We start from the raw sequence: 22,937 nt of genomic DNA, 5'->3' as shown, positions 1-22,937 counted from the left end.
CAGATTAATGCTTTAGGTGTTGGTCCTCAACATGGGTGGCAAAGTGATGCCCCACCTTAGCAGGGAGGCAGTGTAGTGAGAGACATAGAGCTAGCTCTGGAGTCAGAAGACCTAGGTTCAAATTCTGACTCTGACCTTTGCTACCACAGTGATCAGGCCTTCAGTTTCTTTATCTGCAAAATTAGGGGGTTGGACCAAATGACCTCTAAGGCCCCTTCCAACCCTAAATCTAGGCTCTGCTGACCAAAGTGAAGCACTGACTGGAATAGCATGGCACACAAAGCTCATCAACCCTTTCCTCGGCAGGTGGCCCTGGGCAGAGCGTCTCTGTGCACAAGACCCCCCGGAGTCCCCTCAGTGGAATTCCAGTGAGGACAGCGCCAGCAGCTGCCGTCTCCCCCATACAGGTATAAGAAGGAGCCTTTCTGGAGCAGATGGTGGGAGGGAGGGAGTCAAAGATACCCTCTGAGATAAGGTGCTATTCTATTAAATTCACCCAGGCCACCAAAGGGCAGTGAAAACTGATCTGTTTGTTTTCCAAGGCACTTCAGATGTCCCTCTTCTAAGCTTGAGGAGGGGAAAAAAATACATTTTTAATGAAACTGACATAAACCATTAAGTCTGTGTTGCCTTATCAAGGTCCCAAAGGGACAGTTGTGAACTTCTCAGGATCTTGTTGAGAATTTTTCTTTCTCATTACTCAGAAAGAAAAGAAAGTTCCAAGACTGTCAGATCATTTTTTCTTAACATGCCATTTCTAAAGTATTCCCAGAATAAATAGCTAGCATTTCTATAACATTTTAAGATTTGCAAAGCACTTAAATACTATCTCATTTTATCCTCATGACAACTGTGGGAGGTAGGTGCTATTATTGTCCCCATCTTACAGATGGGAAAATTGAGGTTGAGTTAAGTGACTTGCCCAGGATCACACAGCTAGAAGGAGTCTGAGGCTGGATTTGAACTTAGGTCTTCCTGACTCCAGATGCCAGGGATCTATCCACTCATTGCTCTACCTGGCTGCCTCCAAGCATCCCTTTAAATGGAGATTATAGTGTGGGGATAGAAATGGATGATGAAATTGATCTCTGTTGGGAATGGATGATGAAACTGAAGGATGTTGAAATGGACAATGAAACTAACTTGTTAGAAAGGTACAATGAAAGGAGAGATATTGGAAATGGACAGTGAAACTGACCTATGTTGGAAATGGACAAGGAAACTGAAAGATGTTGGAAATGGACTGTGAAACTGACCTATATTCTAAATGGACAAAAACACCCACATTAAAAAAAAGTGGTCAGAAAGTGAGAATGTGTCTCCAAATTATAGACTGTGTGAGTTTGCAGGGGGCATTGAATTTTTGCCTGCCTACCTATGGGGCCCACTTGGCAGCCATACACCAAATAAACATTTTGCCAATGATAGCACTAGCCTAACAGTATTTAGCTTAGAAATGGACATTTCTAGGACCAATGCTAACCTGACTTGGGATATGACTTATACAATGGGCAACTTCCCTGTGCTTTCTGTGGTATAATCTCTTTGAAGGTCCAGGATTGTGCTTTTGAGATACTCTTAACAACACTTAGCCAACTGACATATCTTTAGGGTTAAGACTAATATTATTAGGACTATTATCTTCTGTATCATTAATGGCCTCTTGGAAATACTGTTGCTTTTTGGTTTTAGGAAGTAAAACTTACTTAGCCTAGTCTGTTCCTCTTGTAGATGCGGATGCAAATTAAATAATTAGCCATCCTTTTGGTGATTGTTTGCTTAAAAGCCTTGGAATGAGCAGGCTTTGTTTATCTTAAGTAATTTATCTGAACCTCTTAAAACCCATTGGGAAGGAACTATGCCTAATATCAATCAATCAGTCAGCAATTATTAAGCACCTACTCTGCTTCAGGCCTGCCCACCTCCCACCTGTGTTACAGGGTGGACCTTTGATCTCATTGGGATAAAGAACCCTCAATCAGCAACTCATATATAACTTATACTCTTAGAAAAGGGTTTCTTGGGGCAGCTAGGTGGTGCAATGGATAGAGCCCCAGCCCTGGAGTCAGGGGTACCTGATTTCAAATCCGTCCTGAGACGCTTGACTCTTACTAGCTGTGTGACCCTGGGTGAGTCACTTAACCCCATTGCCTAGCCAAAAGAAAAAAGAAAAAGAAAGAAAAGGTTTCTCAACTTTTGTGTGTGTGTATCTTGGACCCCTCTGGCAAATCAGGTGAAGCTATAGACATACCCTTCTAGGAATAAAGTTTTTAAACCCATAAACTAAAACATAAGATACTAAGGAAACCAAAGGTAATCACCCCACCCCCACCCCATCCACCCTCACCACATGAAATCTATGCACAGACTCCTTAGTCCCTGAAAGCCAAGTTAATAACCCTTGTCTTAGAAAATTGTCTGAGGCACTGGGAGACAGCAGGGTGACTTGTCCATGGTCACTCAGTTGGTAAGTGTCTGAGGCAGTACTTGAACCCAGTTCAATTCAATTCAGTGAATGCCTAAAGAGGTAGCCTAGTGGTTAGAGTACCGGGAGTCAGGACAGCCTGCCTCTGATACTTAACCAGCTGTGTGAATCAATTCACTTCCTCGTCAGTAAAATGAGGGCTCTGGTCTGGATGACCTCAAAAGTACTTTCCAGTTCTTAGTCTGTAATCCTACGTGCCTGCCACGTTCAGACACTACACAGACAAAAATGGAACAGGCCTTGCTCCCCACCCCCAAGGGACTGGTTCTCTATTAGGGGAGATCAACACGTACTTAGAAAATTAAATTTAAAAATATACAAAGCCACTTCCAGGAGGAGGCAGAAGCAACCAGGGGGGTCAGGAAAGGCCTGTGTAGGAGGAGATGGCACTTGGAAGGATGCCAGTGATTCTGAGAGGCAGAGGGTAGCCTGTAAAAAAGGAGACTGGCATGCCAGCCCACCTGCTATCTGCTGAGCCACATTGCATCTCTCAGGGGCAGTACCCATCCAGGCTTTGTATAAGTTGCTACAAACAGCAGCGGTGATAAGAAGCCTCATTTATTTGTATTTCCACCTAGAAAAAAGTCATTTGACCTTTTCTCAGGAGGTGAGGCAGCGGAGCCTTCCTGTGGCTTGTGGGTTCTCTACAGAGCAGACAAGGCCAGAAGCAGATATGGGCCCTGGGGCTGGGGGGGGGGGCGCGGGGGCGGTGTCTGCGATCCTCTTCAAATAAATACTAAAGGGAAACAAGTCATTTTCTCAAAAAATGAACCTTTGGATTAATTGATACAAAAGGTCATTTCTCAGGTGACAGTGAGGTCCTTTACCCATTGTTACCTGCAGTGGAGCTAATTCATCTGGTTTGTTTTGAGATTATTTAGGGTAGCTAGATAGACAGACAGACACAGGCAGAAATAAAGCATTTTGTTTGTTTGGTTTTTTAGGCAGTTGGGGTTAAGTGACTTGCCCAGGGTCACACAGCTAGTGTCAAGTGTTTGGTCTGAGGTCACATTTGAACTCAGGTCCTCCTGACTTCAGGGCCGGACACTGCGCCCACCTGGCTACCCCAATAAAGCATTCTTTAAATTGCTTGCTGAATGCTAAGTCTTGTGCATAGGGCTGGGGATTCAAAGAAAGACAAAAATAATTCCTGCCCTCAAGGAGCTTACGTTTTAATAGACAGAGACAAGATGTGAAGGGGAATGGGTAAGGGGGGTAGAGAGGGAAGCACAAAGCTGCTTAGTTTGGAAATAGAGGCTGGGAAACAATTCAGAGGGCTGCTTCTGGGCAAGATAAGGCGCAGGCTCACCTGTCAGGGCCCAGAGTCCAAGCTTGGGGATGGAGGTGGAGAAGGAGGGGAGATGTGAGAATGATGGCCAGAGTGGAGCTAATTTGGAAATAGTGACAGGATGGAACGGTAGGCCTCGTATCAGGGAGACCTGAGTTCGGATCCTGCCCCAGAAACTTAACAGCTGAGTGACTCTTACTTTTTCTCTCAGCCTCAGTTTCCTCATCTGTAAAAATGGGCCTAATAATAACATCTAATAGGGTTGTTAAGAAGGATCGAATGAGATAATATTTGTAAACCTCTTTGAAAAATCTTAGTGCTATATCAGTGCTAGTTAGTAGCAGCAATAGCAGCTCTGGCAGCAGGGCGGTGCAGTGGATAGAGCACCAGGCCTGGAGTCAGGAAGATCTGAGTTCAAATCCAGCCTCAGACACTTATTAGCTGTATGCCCCTGGGCAAATCATTTAACCCTGTTTGCCTCATTTTCCCCATCTGTAAAGTGAGCTAGCTAGGGAAATGGCAAACCATTCCAGTATCTTTGCCAAGAAAACCCCAGATGGGGTCATGAAGAGTCGGATATGACTGAAAACGACTGAACAACAACAAAAGTAGTAGTAGTGATGGTGGTGCTACTACTACTACTACTACTACTACTACTACTGCTGCTGTAACTACTACTATCTAGAGCAGAGAGATAGTGAGATGGTTTCAGGTTGGATCCAGCTTGACCACTTTTACTGGCCACATGGTAAGAAGATGATCGTCAGCTGGTCCATCTGCCAAGCTGGTCCATCTTTCTGTCTTTTAATTTTTTATTAACAGTGAAGTTATTTTTTTTAATACTGAGCTTCTTGAGGTGAGGGTCCCTTTGATTTTTGCCCCTTTATTCCCAATGCTTAGTACCCAATGTCTTGTATGTAGTAAATCCCTCATAGAGGTTTACTGACGAATTCATTGATTGATTGGCAAAGAGGTACACACTCTAGAGTCACCAGAAGATGGAATTTAGAAATCATGATGCCATCAGTTGGTCAGCATTTATTAAGCACCTCTCACGCGCCAGGCCCCTGTGTTGCAATTCCAAAGGCAAAATCAAATCGTCTCTGCCCCCATTCTAATGGAGACAACATTTGTGCTCAAGTGTATATGGAGAAGATGCAGAGTGATTTCAGGGGGTGGGGGAGGCAGCTGGGGATCAGAAAAGGCCTCCTGGAGGTGGTGGTACTCTAGTCTTAAGATAAGCCAGGGGATTCCAAGAGGCCCAGCTGGGGAAGAAGTGGGGTCCAGGAATTGGAGGCGGGGGAGGCAGCTAGGGAAAAGCTGATATTTATGTGGCCCTTTAAAATCTATAAATTACTGTGGAGCCTCACAGCAGCTCCAGGAAGTAGGTGTGTTATCTCCACTTTACAGATGGGGAAACTGAGGCTCAGAGATGTAACGTGGCCCTGTTGATACAGTCAGAAGTAGAATTTTAACCTAGGACTCCCAGTCTGGGGATTGTATCCATTACCACACATTGCCTCTCAAATCTTAGTAGTCTCTGGATGCCAGTTTGTCAAGCTTTTTAGGAAATTGAAATTCCAGAGGTGCTACTAGCCTGAAGTTCAGATTCCTGTGGTTGTGGGGGAAGAAAAAAAAATTGATGGTAGAAAAAATATATATAATTTTTCAGAAATTCTCAATGTAATAGAAAAAAGTTAGGTTCTCTTGTTCCAACCAAGAGTCATCTAGAAATGACTTCTTCCCAGAGGTCCTTGGAATCAGATCATTTTGGTCCTCTTCAAGAATGAAGGACAAACAACAGTCCGTGAATGGTAGTTGCTGCTGCACTGGGGACTCAATTGGTTAGTTCCAGTTGGACAGTGCTCCTTCCTTCCTTCCTTCCTTCCTTCTTTCCTTCCTTCCTTCCTTCCTTCCTTCCTTCCTTCCTTCCTTCCTTCTTTCTTTCTTTCCTTCCCTCCCTCCCTCCATCCTTCCTTCCTTCCTTCCTTCCTTCCTTCCTTCCTTCCTTCTTTCTTTCTTTCCTTCCCTCCTTCCCTCCCTCCCTCCCTCCTTCCTTCCTTCCTTCCTTCCTTCCTTCCTTCCTTCCTTCCTTCCTTCTTTCTTTCCTTCCTTCCATCCCTCCCTCCCTCCCTCCCTCCTTCCTTCCTTCCTTCCTTCTTTCTTTCTTTCCTTCCCTCCTTCCCTCCCTCCCTCCCTCCTTCCTTCCTTCCTTCCTTTCTTCCTTCCTTCCTTCCTTCCTTCCTTCCTTCCTTCCTTCCTTCCTTCCTTCCTTCCTTCCTTCCTTCTTTCTTTCCTTCCTTCCCTCCCTCCCTCCCTCCCTCCCTCCTTCCTTCCTTCCTTCCTTCCTTCTTTCTTTCCTTCCCTCCTTCCCTCCCTCCCTCCCTCCTTCCTTCCTTCCTTCCTTCCTTCCTTCCTTCCTTCCTTCCTTCCTTCCTTCCTTCTTTCTTTCCTTCCTTCCCTCCTCCCTCCCTCCCTCCCTCCTTCCTTCCTTCCTTCCTTCCTTCCTTCCTTCCTTCTTTCTTTCTTTCCTTCCCTCCTTCCCTCCCTCCCTCCCTCCTTCCTTCCTTCCTTCCTTCCTTCCTTCCTTCCTTCCTTCCTTCCTTCCTTCCTCCCTCCTTCCTTTCCTCCCTTCTTCCTTTTTTCCTTTTCTCTATTCCTCCCTCCACATGGGGAATCATACACTTAATATGTGGGTGCTCTAGAGCTCAGTTAAACCAGGCTTTGATAAAGCCCATTGGAATTCAAACAGAGCTACTTGCCTATGCCTTAAACCCAAATCACCCGGGCCCTCACTGATTGGCCAATAATAAGTCCCAAACCAAGCCTCTGTTGCTTATTGTTTAGATTTTGGTGGCTCTGAGTGAGTGTAAATAGCAATTGCTTCTGTTCTGGCCAGAAACCCTGGTGGTCTTCCCCTCCCAAATTGATTTTTTTTTAAATAGGCAAACAAGGGCATCTTTTGCTTCATTTCTTACCAACCTAAATCACTGAATGAGTGTTGCCTCAGACAAACAGACCTGGGAAAGACCTTACAAGGAATATAAATCTCTTGAAATACAGCTCTGGAAACTGGCATTAATAAAGCCATTAGGTCTCGGGTGGAGTTACTTGATTAAGCCTCAGACACAGATCATTCTGGCTCTCACTGATTAGTCAATAATGGGGCCCAACCTAAGCCTCATTAGGTGGTTGGTTGGGTTTTGTTGGCTTTGAGAGAGTGTAAATAGCAATTGCTTCTGTTCTGGCCAGAAAACCTGAGGGTCTTCCCCTTTCAGATTGATTTTCTCTTTTGTTTTCTTTGAGTAGGTAAAAGAGGTCATTTTTTGCATCATTTCTTACTTAGCCTTAATTGCTGAGTGGGTATTGCCTCAGACAAACTGAGACCTGGGAAAGACCTTAGCTTGAAAAGGCCAAGGCCTCCCACTGCATTGGGGCCATCTCCAGGATCCAGATCTGTATCTCTGGGCGCAGATGGCTCCTGAGGAGAAAGTGAAGCTGGTAACTTCGTAAGGCTCCCCCTCACTTAAATCCAGTTCACTTGCAAGTCAAGACATCGCCTTCCTGAAGTCCTTGCTTCTTTTTGAGAACAAAGGACGAACGAGTACCGTTTAGCAGATAGCAGTGGTCCTGCTCATCCCTCACTAGGACCCTGGGGAGTGGCCAATGCCCTTCCATCTCTTCCTTCCTTAGCCCTGGGGTTGGGTAGGAAGTTCGTAAGATCCCAGGGCTTAGAACACATCTCTAGGTCATCTCGTCCAACCCCCTCATTTTACAGATGATAAAAGTGTGTCCCAGAAAAGAGAAGCGATTTACCCAGTGTCTTAGGGGACATGTCATGGGCCTTTGACTCCAGAGCTATTGCTCTCCATCCGTAGCACCCCCTGGCCAAGCAGATCCCAGGGAATTATTTCAGGGTCATAGAAGACGATATTCCCAGTGCAGATTCAGGAAAGAAAATGAAAAAAAAAAAGAATGAGAATAACCAGATGGCCAGGCCCCGCAGAAATACGACTGGGCAGACAGCTCTGGGCTGGCAGGGAGCCTGCAGACCGCCGGAGCACAGCATGGGGGAGGGGGCAGGGGTGGCGGTAGGGGAAGGGGTGTCTTGGCAGCTGAGAGCGAGTCGTGTTCCGCTGTGACTCACTATTCAGAAGGTGAGGGCATGTGGAAGGCTGAGAGGCCTCCAGTGAGTTATTTTTGACATTTGTTTTAACAATAGGAAAATTTTTCAAAAAGGAAGATGGAGAGGAAGTCATTGGAAGTCCAATACATGGCTAGGCCTGAATTCTTTGTGTCTGACTTTTCCCTTTTTTTTTTTAATTGAAAACTATTTATTTATATCTTTTGTTTTCACGTCACCATTATTTCCCATATCTGTCACCTCCCTTACCCTCTCCTCTCTAACAAACAATTTTATAAAAGGGAGGGGTCAATTCCTCAAAACTAACTACCTCACCAACTGAGTCTGATGATGTAGTCACCATTTCTCCCCCGTAGTCTCTATGTCTCTGCAAAGAAAGGAGAGAGGTGTGGCTGACTTTTCTTACGTGGGCTGATTGATCAGTATCCAGTTGTGGGTATCCCACAGGACTCTGGTCTGGGCCCTCTTCCCTTCTTCCTCTATGGTATTTTATTTGGTGATCTCATCAGTTCCCATTAATTCAATTATTATCTTTAGGCAAATGATTTTCAAATCTGCTTATTTAGCAATAACCTCTGCCCATCTCTAGTCTCCCATCTCTAACTCCCCATCAGATGTCTTAAACTGGATGTCCTGTAAGCATCTTAAACTCAACGTGTCCAAAACACAACCCGTTATCTTTACCCACACATTCTTCCGTCTTCCTAACTTCCCAATTGCTGGGGAGGGCACTGCCATCCTCCCAGGCTTGCCGCGGAGGTGTTCTGCTGGAGTCTGGACACTCCCTCTCTCCCCACATCCAGCCCGTTGCTGAGTCCTGTTGAGTTCACCTTTGTAACATCTCCTGATTGTGTTCGATTTTCTCCTCTGACACTGCTGTTACCCTGGTGCTGACCCCCATCACCTCGCACCTGGATTGTTACCACACCTTCTAGTGGGTTTGCCTGCTTCCAGGCTCCCCTCCCCGCAGTCCATCTACCCCTCAGCCATCAACGTGATCTTCCTAAAGTGTAGGTCCAGTCATTTCGCCACTCCCCACAATGAGTTACAACGGCTCCCTGTTACTTCCAGGATCAAATATAAAATTCTGTGTTTGGCCTTCAAAGCTCTCCGTAACCTGGTCCCCTGTCACTTTCTCAGTCTTCTTAGACCTTAGACTACCCTGTGGACTCTTCAATCCAATACTCTTCTGGGCTCCATGCTGTTCCTCCCATACAACACTCCATCTCTTGACTCCAAGCGTCATCTCTGGCTGCCCTCCATGCTGGGAAGCTCTCCTTCCTCATCTCCAACTTCCTCTGGCTTCCTTTGCTTCTTGGCTAAAAGCCCCTTAAAAGGGCCTGCCCTTTTGTTATTTCTAATTTATCCCGAATGTAATTTGTTTGTACACACTTCTTTGCATGTCTTCTCCTCCATTAGACTGTAAGCTCCTTGAGGGCCAGCTCTGTCTTTTGCCTTCTTTTGTCTCCCCTGTGCCTAGCACAGAGTAGGCCCTTAATAAACGTTGATTGACTGAGTTATCAAACACTGTCTTGGGAAAGATTCCTCCTTGCTTTAGATTTTATGTAGAACTTAAAGTGTTGCAAAGGGCTTCACATATGTTCATTGGAGCCTCACGATAACCCTGGATATTATTATCTCTATTTTACAGATGAGGAAACTGAGGCAAGTTGAGGTTAAGTGACATGCTCAGGGTCATACAGTTAGTGTCCGGGCAAGCATTTGAACTCAGTTCTTCCTGACTGTAGGCCCAGCGCTCTATCTGCTGCACCACCCAGCTTCCTGTTTAAGCCCATGAGATGTGATCCCTGTTCTTTCTCATCCTTTAGAAATAATTGATTATTTTTTTCCATATTTTTGGAAACAGCATCATCTCTCTGTGATCACAGTCCAACTTTCCACGTCTCTTTACCTTGGCTTCTTCCTTTCTAAAAGAGGGAACCTCAATTGTCTTCATAAAAATGAATTTCTGCTACCCAGCAGACCCCATAGGGAAAGTTTTTGCATCCTAAAGGCATGTTTCTGGAGAGAACCTCCATAGATTACTTAATAAATTCCTGGGGAATGAGATTCCTTTATATGGAGTCAGTATGGTTTAAAAAAATAAAAATTTAAAAAAAGTTTTTTCATTAATCTTAAGCAGCAGAACTAACTGATTGCATTTGCAGCTGCATGAGAAAAACAAACCCCCAAAGTGCTCAGTTTCTGTTTGTTCTGGCCCTGGTGAAGATGAACAGGCCCGTGTGGGGCAAACTAGCAAAGTGCAGAATCTTCTGCATCCTTCCCTTTCTGCTTTCTCTCACCCCTCAACACTACCACCTCCTGCCTTTTCAGGCCTTCTGGCCACTGCATTCCTCTCTCTCTAATTAAAAAAAAAAAACACCACCTGACATTCTCATTTGCTCATTTATTCAATTGAATAAACCACTTTAATTGAAACTTGTTTATACTAAAGTACTACAGGCAACTGGGCTTCTTTAATCACTTTTTTACCTCCTTTTTTCTTTTCTTTCCTTCCCTCTTTCCTTCCTTTCTTTCTCTCCTTTTTTATTCCTTCCTTCCTTCCTTTCTTCCTTCCTTTCTTTCCTTCCTTCCTTCTTTCTTTTTTCTTTTTCTTTATCTTTCTTCCTTCTTTCCTTTCTTTCTCTCCTTTTTTATTCCTTCTCTTCCTTCCTTCCTTCCTTCCTTCCTTTCTTTCCTTCTTTCTTTCTTTCTTTCTTTATTCTTTCTTTCCTTCCTTCCTTCTTTCAAAAAAGGCAGACAGACAGACTAGTGCTAGACACTCTAGAAGCAAGTGTTCCTTGAGATGATGAAGAGCCAGTGAGGCACTGTCTTATCAGAGATGTCAAACACTGAAAACCCCAGAGAGAACTAGATTAAAATGTAATGGGAAAATATTTAGCAAACGAAATAAAAATACAATGCGACACAGATAATGTTAATTTGAGCTTTTTCTAAGTCGTTATGCAGCCACAGGAATCTGTTTCAGTTTGAGTTTACCACCTGGCCTGAAGCACTGTTAGCCCTGATGCGGATGGAGGGAGGGCCCTCAGAAAGGCCAAACTGGGTTCACGTTTGGAAGGTTGGCTACACGTTCCTTCCTCAGCCCTGCCTCACAGAATCCCTCTTTTCCTTCAAGATCCAGCTTAAATGCCACCTTCTACATGGAGCCTCTCCTCATCCCTCCAACTGCTAGTACCCTTCCTCCCCAACTATCATGGATTTACCTGGTTGGTTGTAATTGGGTTTATTTGTATTTGTTCTGTCTGTACTTGGGTATGTCCTTATCCCCTTCCTTGTTTGTTGGAACAGCAAGAGTGTAGGTTGTTTCATTTTTATCCTATCCCATACCCTAGCACACAGTAGTCAGGCACATATAATAGATGCTTAATAAATGCTTGTTGATTGTTTGGGGACAGTACCAAGGATGTAAGCTAACAGGGAGCGTGGGAAAGGAGCCCATCTCTGCTCCATCTCTTTGCCCACAAGGGAGGGCAAGCTCCTTGAAGTCAGGGATTATTTCTTTTTGTGTATCTATTTTTTTCTTTTTCTTTTTTCGGTGAGGCAGCTGGGGTTAAGTGACTTGCCCAGAGTCACACAGCTAGTTAGATATGTGTCTGAGGCTGGATTTGAACTTGCGTCCTCCATACTCTAGGGCTGGTGCTCCATCCGGTGCTCTATCCACGGTGCCACTTATTGGCCGCTCTTTTTGTGTATCTATATCCCCAATGTCTGACACATAATAGGTACTTAATTAATGCATTTGGTTGGGTGCTTAATAGTGTTCTAAGGGCTTTCACAACATTTAGGGATTTGGGGATTTATATTGGAAGATAGGCTGGAAGCCAAGGGCCTGGGGAGTGGCTTGCCTGAGCCACGCCTGGCTCTTTGCCTTCTCTTCACCCGAACCCAGGCCTGTAGCTCTGTAATTAGCTATAGCTGAAGGGGGAGCTCATGTTACCTGAACCACGGCCACCCAAGTCCAATCAAATGCTAAACTCAATTCCCCCAATGGAGCATCTTCCCTAGAACTACTCTTGGTGAGATGGAAAAGAGACAGTACAGAAATAGAAACTCCTTCCTCTACTTTTTTTTTTCCCCAAGCAAAGGTAAGAAGCCTGGGAACCATCTCAGGAGAATTGCTTGACTGAGTTGTCGATGGTTTGCCCAGAAAGGGGGTGACTTGGCTGGAGTCATGGGGACCAGTTTCAGGCATCTAGAAGACACAAGTGGCAGAGGGATGAACCTTGTTCTGCTTAGCAGAACGGGGAACAGAGTCACAGAGAAGCTGACATAGGCTCCATGAGAAGAAAAATGTCCTAATGATTAGACCTCTCCATAATAGGGTGGGAGGCCTTTAAGCAGACTGGATGACCAGTAGAAAAAAAAAACTGTGTTGCCTATATAAAGGGCTTGGGATTTGGAATTCAAGGACGAGGATTTTAATCTCTATTCTGCCAGTTATTGTTTATGTGACTCTGGGCGATTCATTTTGTCTCTGTGGGCCTCAGTTTCCCCATCTGCACAATGGAATCAATGCCATCTAAGGGCCCTTCCAACAAATCCGTGAACCTACAAGAATTTAAGAGTGCCAAGGCCCCTGAGCAGCCAGCCAGTTCAGCCGATACAAGAAAGGAATCCTGATGTTAACTTAACTGACAGGTGGTTAGGTCAGCCTCAACTTGGAGACCTCCAAGGAGAAGGCACCCACGACCTGTAAAGGGCAGCCCCTTCCCCTGTTGGTGGGAGGCTTACGCTCACATCAAAGCTAAAATTTCCCTTTTGCTTCTTCTACCCCATTTTTCCTGGTTCTACGCTTGGAAGTGCTGTCCCAGGGAGGATTCCTGCTCTGGTTAAGGCTGTGTTCTCTGGGCTTCGAGATGCTGTGGGGAGACTGGGGCCTGCCACCCACCTCGAGCTAACCTGTCTTTTGTGTTCCTCCCGTTCTGCAGCGACATTCTACCTACAGCAGCATGAGGCCAGCCGGTAAGGGGATGACTAAGCTAGACCTGCCCGACCTCCCACTCACAGGTGAGTCCCTTTCGCCACCATGAAATGCCTCTGCTGGTTGATAGAAATGACCAAAAAAAACCCAATCCCTCCCCTCTTTCCCAGCCTTCTTTTCTCTGCGTGGCGCGGAGAGCTTAGAAGTGTTAGTACGGATGTGCTTCGAGTCACTTTGACCTTGAGCTGTCCTTGGCCCTGACAGCTCATCAGGCTGCAGCCAGAAGAGAGGAGCTGGTTTCCTTCTAACTTTTCTTTTCACATTGTGAATGTAGCTAGGGAGAAAGGCATGGCTTTGTTCTTTTTTTAAAAACCGGGTCTCTAGTGAATTATGTGAAAATGGATTGGAATCTCAAGAGAATGAGCGCAGCTATTTTAAGAGGGGCCCTATCTGGATCTGCATTTCCATAATTTTCATAGTTTCTGAGAAATACGTCTTTTCTTATTTTAGGCCTCCTTTGTTTGTTTGTTTTCATGTTCTCCCCCCATTCTGTTGCTCTCTGGCCCCCAGCAGCATTCTATAGTCTTCCTTTGGGTTGACATCCCACTAAACAGGCCCTGGAAACTTTGAGCTGGGCTGTCACTTGCCACTCTACTCTCCCCTTTTTATCCATCACCTTCCCTTCTGTTTTCAGTGCCAAGCTAGCTTAGTCTTCTGGAACCAAGAGAGGACCACCCATTGGAGCATAAGGTACCATCAAGGCAACCTGAAGTGTCTCATTTGGAAATATGAGAACTTTCTCAGTGTCATGTGTTAATGCCCACTTTAGGACTCGAAGGATCTGTGATCTCCTTGGTATGGGTGTGCCTTCCCTCAAAGCAGACTGAGGGCTTTGCAAGTTGCCCTGGCCACAGAATTCATCGCCCTGTGGCCAAATGTGGCAAGGCTGGCATTCATCATGCAAGTGGGAAGGGCATCACCTGACACCATTCCAGGCTGGTGGGACCCTGCCAGAAGCTGCTCTCTGATGAGCCAACCTTCAGCTATCCGGGGTCACCCTGCATCACGATGATGCTGTGGTGGTCAGGGGGCAACCCCTGAGTCTGTCTGGGATCTAGGATTCCTTCACATTCCTTCACCAATGAAGAGTGAAACCCCTCTGCAACTTAGGGTCATGGGAGCTGAAGGAGTACAACTCCATTATTTTGTAGATAAGGGAGAAGTGGCAAAGAGGATGTTAGGTCATAGCAGTGATTCGAGAGGCAGTCGAGCATAGTGGATGCAGCTGTCCTTTGTCAGGAAGACCTGGGGTCCGGTCCCACTTCTGACACATCCTGGGTGATTCGGGGCCCCAGCTGACTAAGACTTACCAGTTGCGGAGAAGGTGCCTGGAACGCCCTTCTTTCTCACCTCTGCCTCTTAGAACGTTCCTTCATAGTTCAGTTCTTCTATGAACCTTTCCTGGTTCTCCCCATAGTTGATGATTTCTCTTCCTTCAAATCACCTTGTATTTACTTAACTCTCTTGTATCCCCGTAATGGAATGTAAGCTTCTTGAGGGCAGGGACGGTTTCCATTCTTCTCTTTTTTTTTCTCCCAGGGCCTAGCATAGTGCCTTGCACACACTAGGTGCTCTCCTATGTGATGTTTGTTGGACTTCATAAGCCAAACTCAAGTTGGGTATGGGAGAGCAGAGAAAGAGTTCATAAGGCTGGTCAAGAATAAGTGCTTTGGGGCAGCTAGGTGGCGCAGTGGATAGAACACCGGCCCTGAAGTCAGAAGGACCTGAGATCAAATGCGGCCTCCGCCCAAACACTTGACACTTAGCTGTGTGATCCTGGGCAAGTCACTTAACCCCAATTGCCTAAAAACAAAACAAAAAACAAGGATAAGTGCTTTTGGGTTCCAGCAGACAGGTCAGCCTTCTCAGTGACAGCGACATGTATTTCCCAGGCTTCCTTTCCTTTGTATCCTCCCAGAAGATGTGTTGGGAACTTTTTTTTTCCTTTTTTCAAAAAAAGAACAAATCGTAGTCTATGAGAAGTTCTTAATTGAAACTGTGCCTGTAGGTTAGGTTGAGGGAAATATTCCCTTCTCAATGCCAGCTTGGAGGATCTTTACCTTACCATCTCAACGTAATATGTGTTAATGACTCACCCTCTACTAAAATCCTCCAGTGCCTCCTCGTGATGTGGAGATGACCCATACCAAAGGCCATACCGGCAGGGTGAGAGCCAAGCAGAAAAACTCTGTTGACCATACTGCATGTGTGTTGTCCAAGGAGAGGTTCACCAGCAGGTTGGACGAGGGGTCATGAATTTTTCAGCCCCAACATCTCTCCAAGACCATCTACAAAATCTTGCTCTCTCTGTTGGTAGTGGAGATAGCCCTGCCCACTGGTGAAATTTTTGAGGCAAGAATAATGGAGCAGGGAGCCAACAGCTACTTTGGAAGGCCCCCTCCAAGGTTGAGGAGAGGCTGGTCGTTAGAAGCCACATCCATGGAGAGAATGCCTCAACCAATGAAATCTGTCCCTGGATCTCAGATACCCTCGTCTTTTTTTTCTCTGGTCTGAGTGTTTGTTTCCTCTTCACTCAAGGAAGATGACTTCACTTTCTTGATGGCCAGTCTATCACATAGGAGAGCCATTATCCTAATTGCTGAGATGAACGCCCCGGTGGAGGCCACAGGGGGCCATCGCCATTGAGTAAACAGCTTGTGGTGTTTCCTCTCCCTTCCTCCCAGACCCCTCTGCACCGGTAGAACCCTGTTTACTCTGCTGACAAGGGCCCAGCCCATGAAGGGTGCTTGCTTTTTGGACGCTGAGGTTAAGAGCATCGGGGTCTCAGGACTCGTGGCTGCCCCACGATTCTCCGTGGCTCCCTCTTTGTCTCTGCTCTTTATGAGCTGGTTACCCCAATGTCATTTTGCCAAAATAAGGGTTGCAGGATACGTTTGGTTATGTCCTTTTCTGTGATGGGTTCCAGGGAGTGGTCTTGCTTTCAGGCACCCAAAAGAAGCAGGGTGGACTGGGGGACAGAATGGGAGACAAGATCGGATTCCAGTTCTGGGTCTCAGTTGTCCTCCATCATAAAATTCAGAGGTTTGAGCTAAGTGACCTAGAGGGTCCCTTTCAGCTTGGAAATTTCATGATTCTTTTAAGAAATTTTGTCTCACATCCAGCCTCAGACACTTGACACTTACTGCTGCGTGACCCTGGGCAAGTCACTTAACCCCAATTGCCTCACCAAAAAGCAAAAAAAAAAAAATTCATCTCAGTCTCTCTTTCACTGCCTTCTTCTAGGGCAAGGTAAAGAAGTGGAAATCTAGAGCCCTAGATTTGAAGTAAGAGGTCCTGGGTTCAAATCCTAGCTCTGTCATTTACTGTTTGATCTTGGGCAAATCGTTTCATCTGGCTGGACCTTCTGTTCATTAAAAAAATTTTTTTTGAGGCAAGTGACTTGCCCAGGGTCCCAGAGCTAGTAAGTGTCTAGGGTCACATTTGAACTCAGGCCCTCTTACCTCCAGGCCAGTGCTCTGTCCACTGCATCACCTAGCTGTCCCTTAGGTTCATTATTTATAACACAAAGGGATTGGATTGGGTGACCTAAGTTCCCTTTGGACTCTAAACCTATGATCCTATAATATAACAACAATAATATCATTAATATAATTATAAATATTATAATATTGACATTATCCTAAGATTGTTAATAATAAATAATAGCTATCTCAATACATAGGACTTTAAAGGTTGCAGAGTGATTCATATGTGTCATCTCCTTTGACCCTCATTGCGGTCCTGTTAGGTAGATGCTAACACTGTTGTTGCTGTTTTTGTTCAGTCGTTTCAGTCATGTCTGGCTCTTTGTGACCCCGTGTGGGGTTCTCTTGGGAGATATACTGGAGTGGCTTGCCATTTACTTCCCTAGTTCATTTCACAGGTGAGGAAACTGAGGCAAACAGGGTGAAGTGACTTGCCCAGGGTCACACAGCTAGTAAATGTCTGAGGCTGGATTTGAACTCAGGAAGATGAGTATTCCTGACTCCAGGAGTGGCATTCTATCCACCCAGTTGCCTCTAGATGTTAATATTATCCCTATTTTATAATTAAGGAAACTGAGGCAAACAGAGGCTAAGTGACTGGCCCAGGGTCATATAGCTAGTAAGCATCTGAGGCCAGATCTGAACTCAAGTCCTCCTGACTCCCAAATCCAACATTTTCTACTGTACCATTTAGCTGCCTCCTATGATGCCTAAGGTCCCTTCCAGCCCTAAACCTATCATCCTATGACCTCTCAGGTCCCTTTTTAGCGCTAAATCTATAATCCTGTGATCTTTTCCTCTGATCAGAAGTGGTGGGGTGGTTTTGCCACCAGTGAACATTAGAGTGAAAAGAAGACTGACCCATTGAGCCAATCTAGTTAGTGGGAGAGAAGGGTCTCTTCTCCCACTTTTCCCCAGTGGGGCCCTGATTTCCCGTGATTCATCTGCACAAATTTTACCTTCCTCAGGTATTAAATGGTAGGTAATTTACTAGACTTTTTTATTCTCCCAACTCTCCTCCTTCTAATGACTAGCTAAACTTTCTTTCTCTGATGCGATTTCTTCTAGAAAAGATTTGTTTCCAGTGAATGTACTTGTCAGCTCAGATGCCCGTCAGATGCCCCGTGTCTGTGCTGGCTAAAGACTCACATTAGGGCAGGAAAAATGATTGCCTAGCTGATCCCTCTGTGTCCCCAATGGGTGATTTTTGTTGTTGTTGTTTACACAGACATCCTAAAGGGAAGAAACGAGGACCTGAAGCCTGACCATTACCTCCGTAAGAGCCCATCACTCGAGTCCCTGAGCAGACCCCCTTCGCTGGGCTTCAGTCAGGCCAGGTTGCTGACCCCTACCCCTGGGGGCTTGAAACCACAGAGCAAACTCAGGTACCAAGCTGTAGATGATGAGAAAGTCAAAAAAGCGTTCGGCGCTAACTTCCGCTGTGAAAAACACGGTCACTGTTCTCCAACCTTGCTTCCTAGCCTTTTCCGATACCCATTCCAATTTAATCACTCCCGATGTAACCCTTCCCTGCTCACACAGCATCCAGGGTCTGGCCAGCTGTTTAGCTATGCTCTGTAACTTCAATCACAGAGGATGTGGGCCACACTGTCTCTTTTGTAAGCGAAACGAGAGAGCAGCTAGTGCTCAGCTGGGAAGAGCTTCTTCAAGAATGGAGAAAGGGAAGCGTTGAGTATCGTCATCAGAATCTGGGTGTTGTGTGCCCATCAGGGAACCAGCCACACACAAGTTCACTTGCTCTCTCTCTCTCTCTCCTCCTTCTCTTTCTCTTTCTCCTCCTCCTCTTCCTCTTCCTCCTCTTCCTCTCCCTCCTCTTCCTTTTCCTGCTCCTCCTCTTCTTCCTCCTATTCTGCCTCCCTCTCCTTCTCTTCTTCCTCCTTCTCTTCTTCTTCCTCTTCCTTCTCTTCCTCCTCCTCTTCCTTCTTCTTCTCCTCCTCTTCCTCCTTTTCTTCCTCTCCCTCTCCCTCCCTCTCCTTCTCTTTCTCCCTTCCACTGCCAGCTTGCTCCCTGCTGCCTCTGTCCTCCACTAATGGAGGGGCTGCCCTCCAGATTCCATTCCCTCAGCACTTGCTCCTCTGACCCATCTGGTCTGCCTTCCATCCCCTCCATTCCTTTCTCCAGACTAATCCACTCTTGGCCAAAGTCTGCTGCCGCTTCCCTCTTCTCATCCTTCTTGGCCTTTCTGCTCCACTTTCTGCTGTTGCCTTTCACCCCTCTTCTTGAAACTCTGTCTTCCCCTGGCTTCCGTGCTGTTGTGCTCTCCTAGTGTCTCATCTTAGCTACTTCATAAGCAAATATGTATTGAGTGAGACTTAATTCAGTTTAATTCTGCCAGTATGCTGCCATATGTAAGGCAATTATCCAATCAATCCTCAAGCATTTATTAAGTTCTTATTATGTACCAAGGAAGAAAAAGGAAAACCCAGAACAGTTCCTGCCCTCAAGGGGCTTACAGTCTAATGGAAAGGTCAGGTGCCCATACAAGATCAGTGCAATGCAGATGGGAGGCAGACACCAGCAGCAGAGGAGACCAGGAAAGGCCTCCTGAAGAAAGCGGTGTATGAGCTGAGTCTTGGCGAAAGGCAAAGATCCTAAGAGGTACAGGGGTGGAGGGAGACCATCCAGGCATGGACGACTGCCTGGGCAAAGTCCTGGAGGTGGGAGATGGGATTTCACGTGTTACAGATCAGTAGTCAGGGTAGGTGTGGACTTAATTAGTGAGCCCATCCTGAAGGACACACACGTCATTTTTCAGACCATTCTTTTCTTTCCTGGCTTCCTACCTATTATAACCATTAGCATCATTTAAAGCTCTTTTCTTTTCTCTCTTTATGCTGATATCATTGGGCAATTTGTCTACTTCCCCGGATCTCTTACCACCTCTGTGTTCATGATTCTCTCGTCTGTGCCATAAGCCTGAATCTGCACACAGCCTTTAACCTCACTCTGAAACTGTGCCTTTGGTTGCCTGCATTTGGCTCTTCCATTAAGCAGTTAAAACTTAGCATGTCAAAAACAGAGCCCATTGTTTCTCTCTTTCCTTTCCTATATCCCATTGACTCTGGTTACCTCCATTTCTCTTTCTCACAGCCACAGAGTGATTTTGTTCCTTCCCTTTCAAAACCACCCCCACCCCACCCCCATTCTATCATCCTGTTCTTTGCCTAATTGCCTGTCTCTTCCTTCCAGCCGCTGCCTTCATCCTACATTCCTGCATCACCATCTGTGTAGTCTCTCCTTATCAATCAGTCAACACAAATTTAGTAAGCACCTACTGTGTGCCAGGCAAATTTTTTTTGCTAGGTGCTATGGTAAGGACCTACTGCGTGCTAGGAACTTTGCTAGGTGCTGGGGATGTAACAACAGAAATTAGGAAGGCCCCAAGGCAGAAACTGGATTCCATTCTAGCAAAAATCTGTTAGGATATAAACTCCTTGGTAGTAGAGATTATTTCATTCTGTGCTTGATAAGCACTTGCTGATGGATTGATTCTGCTGGGGAGGTACAACATGTTCACAGATAATTAAATGTAGGATATGTTCAAAATAAATACACACTGATGGGAGAGGAGGTCAGGAAATGCTTTTGAAGGAAGTGGCCTCCAGGCCTCAAGTTTCAATTCTAAAATGAGAGGGTTTGGATTAGAGGACCTCTAGGGCTCCTTCCCCCTCTAAATCCATGGGCCTCCCCCAAGATCTCTCCTTGTCCTGACTGTTGCCATCTATAACCATTTGGGTACTCTGCAAACACCATGTTCTGTTCTCACTCAAGAGTTAGCCTTGGCTCCCTATTGGTTTCCAATCCAGAGTACTGAGGTTGGCTTTTGGAGCTCTCTGTCTGCACCATTGCTCCTCCTTGACCAACCCTCCCACATTAGCCTCATTTCTAAGAGGTTTTTGGCTTCCTCTGCAGCTTCGACACATGGCGCACGCACTTCATCTCACTGATGTGCCCCTCTCCCTCCCTCCCTCTCTCTCTCTCTTGCTCTTCTTTCTTTCTTTCTCTCTCTCTTTCTTTCACATGTATATACACACACGTGTGTGCACGCACACACACACACGCGCATACGCATGCACACATCCTTCATTCACAGTGCCTTCCCTGATGAGCTCCACCAGTCTTAGATTAGATTTTTTTTTGATGAGGCAATCAGGGTTAAATGACTTGCCCAGGGTCACACAACTAGTAAATGTCAAGTGTCTGAGGCCGGATTTGAACTCAGGTCCTCCTGACTCCAGAACTAATACTCTATCCACTGCGCCACCTAGCTGCCCCTCAGTCTTAGATTAGGACTCATCATCCTCCAGCATCTATGAGAGCTGGCCAGTGGCCAAGCACAGTACTTCACAAATGAGACTGGAAAGGAATATGGCATCTCCTCCACTACCCAAAACCACTGGTCCTCCAGTCTTAAAAAATAAAAATGGACTGATGCTTTTTCTTTTGCACATCTGGCCCTTCCCAATGGATCCCCTCCTCCTCCACCAATAGAACCTTCCCTTCTAACAGTGAAGTACAATTAAGCTGAAACAAATCAATGCCGTGACCACCTCTGACAACGTGTGCCTCACTCTGCTCCCGGCGTCGTCCACCTCTCTGCTCCGCAGTGGGAGACATGAGTCCCCATCGCTGCCGCCGTGCCAAGTTCTGAGGTCTTTTGTTGCTCCCCAAATTCCAACTTACTCTCCTTTCACTGACCCAATAGTTGTCTTGTGACTCCAGCTGTGTGTGTTTCGTGATGTGCCTAATGCACTGACCTGGGTCTCTGCCTCCTGCTGAATGTGTATTGCTTGCTCTCATTTAACAACCTGGTTGGCACCTCACCAAAGTCTCATCGCCACTTCTGTTAGTTGTGCCCAAATCCTGCCCTTCCTGATTCCAATGACTAGGACTTCGGAGATGGGAAGAGCCTTTTCTAATCCCTGGTCAGCCTTCTCAGGTGGTTGGTCCAACTGTCTGGTTGATTTCCCAGGAAACTTTACCATTTTCACAACTGCTGTTTTGTCCTGTGTTTTATCTAAATTGTCTTGTATTTTTTTCCATTTTTTCATATTCATGTTGTCTGCATGCTCATGTATTTTCATGTGTGTATATTCCATCCCCCCCACCTTTCCCATTAGATTGTGAACTTCTTGAGGGCAGGACTCTGTCTTTTGTTCCTTCCACTTCTCCCTATAGCATCTAGTTCCCTACACACAGTAGGGATTCAATAAATGTTGTTGATTGACATTGACTGGCAGTGTGGTGTAATGGATAGCGCCTTAAAGAGGGAGTGGCTGATTCACTGTTTGATAGGGCATGGTGACTGAGTTCACTTTACTGTGCCTCACTTTGCAGCTTTGTTGAAAAGGGGTAGTCATCTTCACCACGTCGTTCATTGGCATGTTGTGATGGTAAAGGGAACATGCATCCATGCCTCCGGACTGAAGAAACAAACCAAACCAAAGATTTGGAAGGGACCTCAGAGGTCACTTTCTAGTCCAACCTTTAACCTGAACAAGAATTCCCTTCTCAAAGCTCCTTTAAAAAATGGCAACCTAGCCCTTTCTCAAAGTTCTCCAACAAAGGAGAACCACCCTCACTTCTCAACACATCTCATTCTACTTTGGGAGAGCTCAGACTGTTAGAACAGGGGTCTCAGACGGAAGCCTATAAACCTGATCATGGTGTTGTTGTTCAGTCCCGTCCAACTCTTTGTGGCCCCACTTGGAGTTTTCTTGGCAAGGATCCTAGAGTGGTTCACCATTTCCTTCTCCAGCTCATTTTTACAGATGAGGAAACTGAGGCAGACAGGGTGAAGTGACCTGCCCAGAGTTACACAGCTAGTAAGTGTCTAAGGCTGGATTTGAACTCAGGTATTCCTCACTCCAGGCCCAGCGCTCTATCCACCGAACCGCCTAGCAAATTGGTTTCCTTTGTCATCCTACATATTTTATTTTATGCAGTTAGAAACATTCTTCTGAGAAGGGGTCTGCAGGCTTTGCCAAGCTGCCAGAGGGGCCCATGACACAGCAAAGGTGAAGAGCTGACATCTGCCTCCTGTGACTTGCCCTCCTTTTTACTAATTCTGTCCTCTGGGACAAGTGTAGTTTTTCTTACTTTTAGCATATCCCCCAGATGCCCCGAACCATTGGCTGCTGCTTTCACCACCAAAATACGACCTTGTTATCAACCTGTCCCACTGCAGACTCCCGGCATCCAGCGTCAACAGGGCCCTTCTTGCTGCCCAGCCGCCCTTGCTCTGTCCGCTGCTCCGTGGAGGTCTTCACGCCCGCGACCCACAACCTCTCAGCGAGAATGCTTAGGTCCAGCCAGGTCAGCCTCCCTCCTGGGATGCTCCTGACTTGGGTCCCACTAATGGTGGGAGATCAGCTGTGGGGATTCAAACAGATCACCCATCTAGTCTAGCTTCCCTCACTTCACACATGAGAGAACACAAGGAGGGGACGTGACTTGCCCAACGTCTTTCAGAGCCCCAGATTTCCCATCATTTTTCTGTTTATGTCCAG

General features: G+C 46.1%; 1 protein-coding gene across 8 annotated transcripts in view; it reads left to right on the top strand.

Annotated features, from left to right (window-relative positions):
- The window catches only part of SPECC1 (sperm antigen with calponin homology and coiled-coil domains 1), a 345,436-nt gene that overhangs the window by 243,051 nt on the left and 79,448 nt on the right, over positions 1 to 22,937 (top strand). For all 8 annotated transcript variants that reach the window (XM_078154748.1, XM_078154744.1, XM_078154747.1 and 5 more), the window contains 3 exons: positions 307 to 407; positions 12,870 to 12,948; positions 17,636 to 17,792. In XM_078154748.1, coding sequence (XP_078010874.1) covers positions 307 to 407; positions 12,870 to 12,948; positions 17,636 to 17,792 — 337 coding nt within the window. The remainder of the gene's footprint in view (positions 1 to 306; positions 408 to 12,869; positions 12,949 to 17,635; positions 17,793 to 22,937) is intronic.

This window comes from Phascolarctos cinereus, unplaced genomic scaffold, assembly GCF_003287225.1.
Source record: "Phascolarctos cinereus isolate Bilbo 61053 unplaced genomic scaffold, phaCin_HiC Scaffold_5;HRSCAF=322, whole genome shotgun sequence".
Lineage (NCBI taxonomy): Eukaryota > Metazoa > Chordata > Mammalia > Diprotodontia > Phascolarctidae > Phascolarctos > Phascolarctos cinereus.
This window is presented reverse-complemented; position numbering and strand designations above follow the sequence as displayed.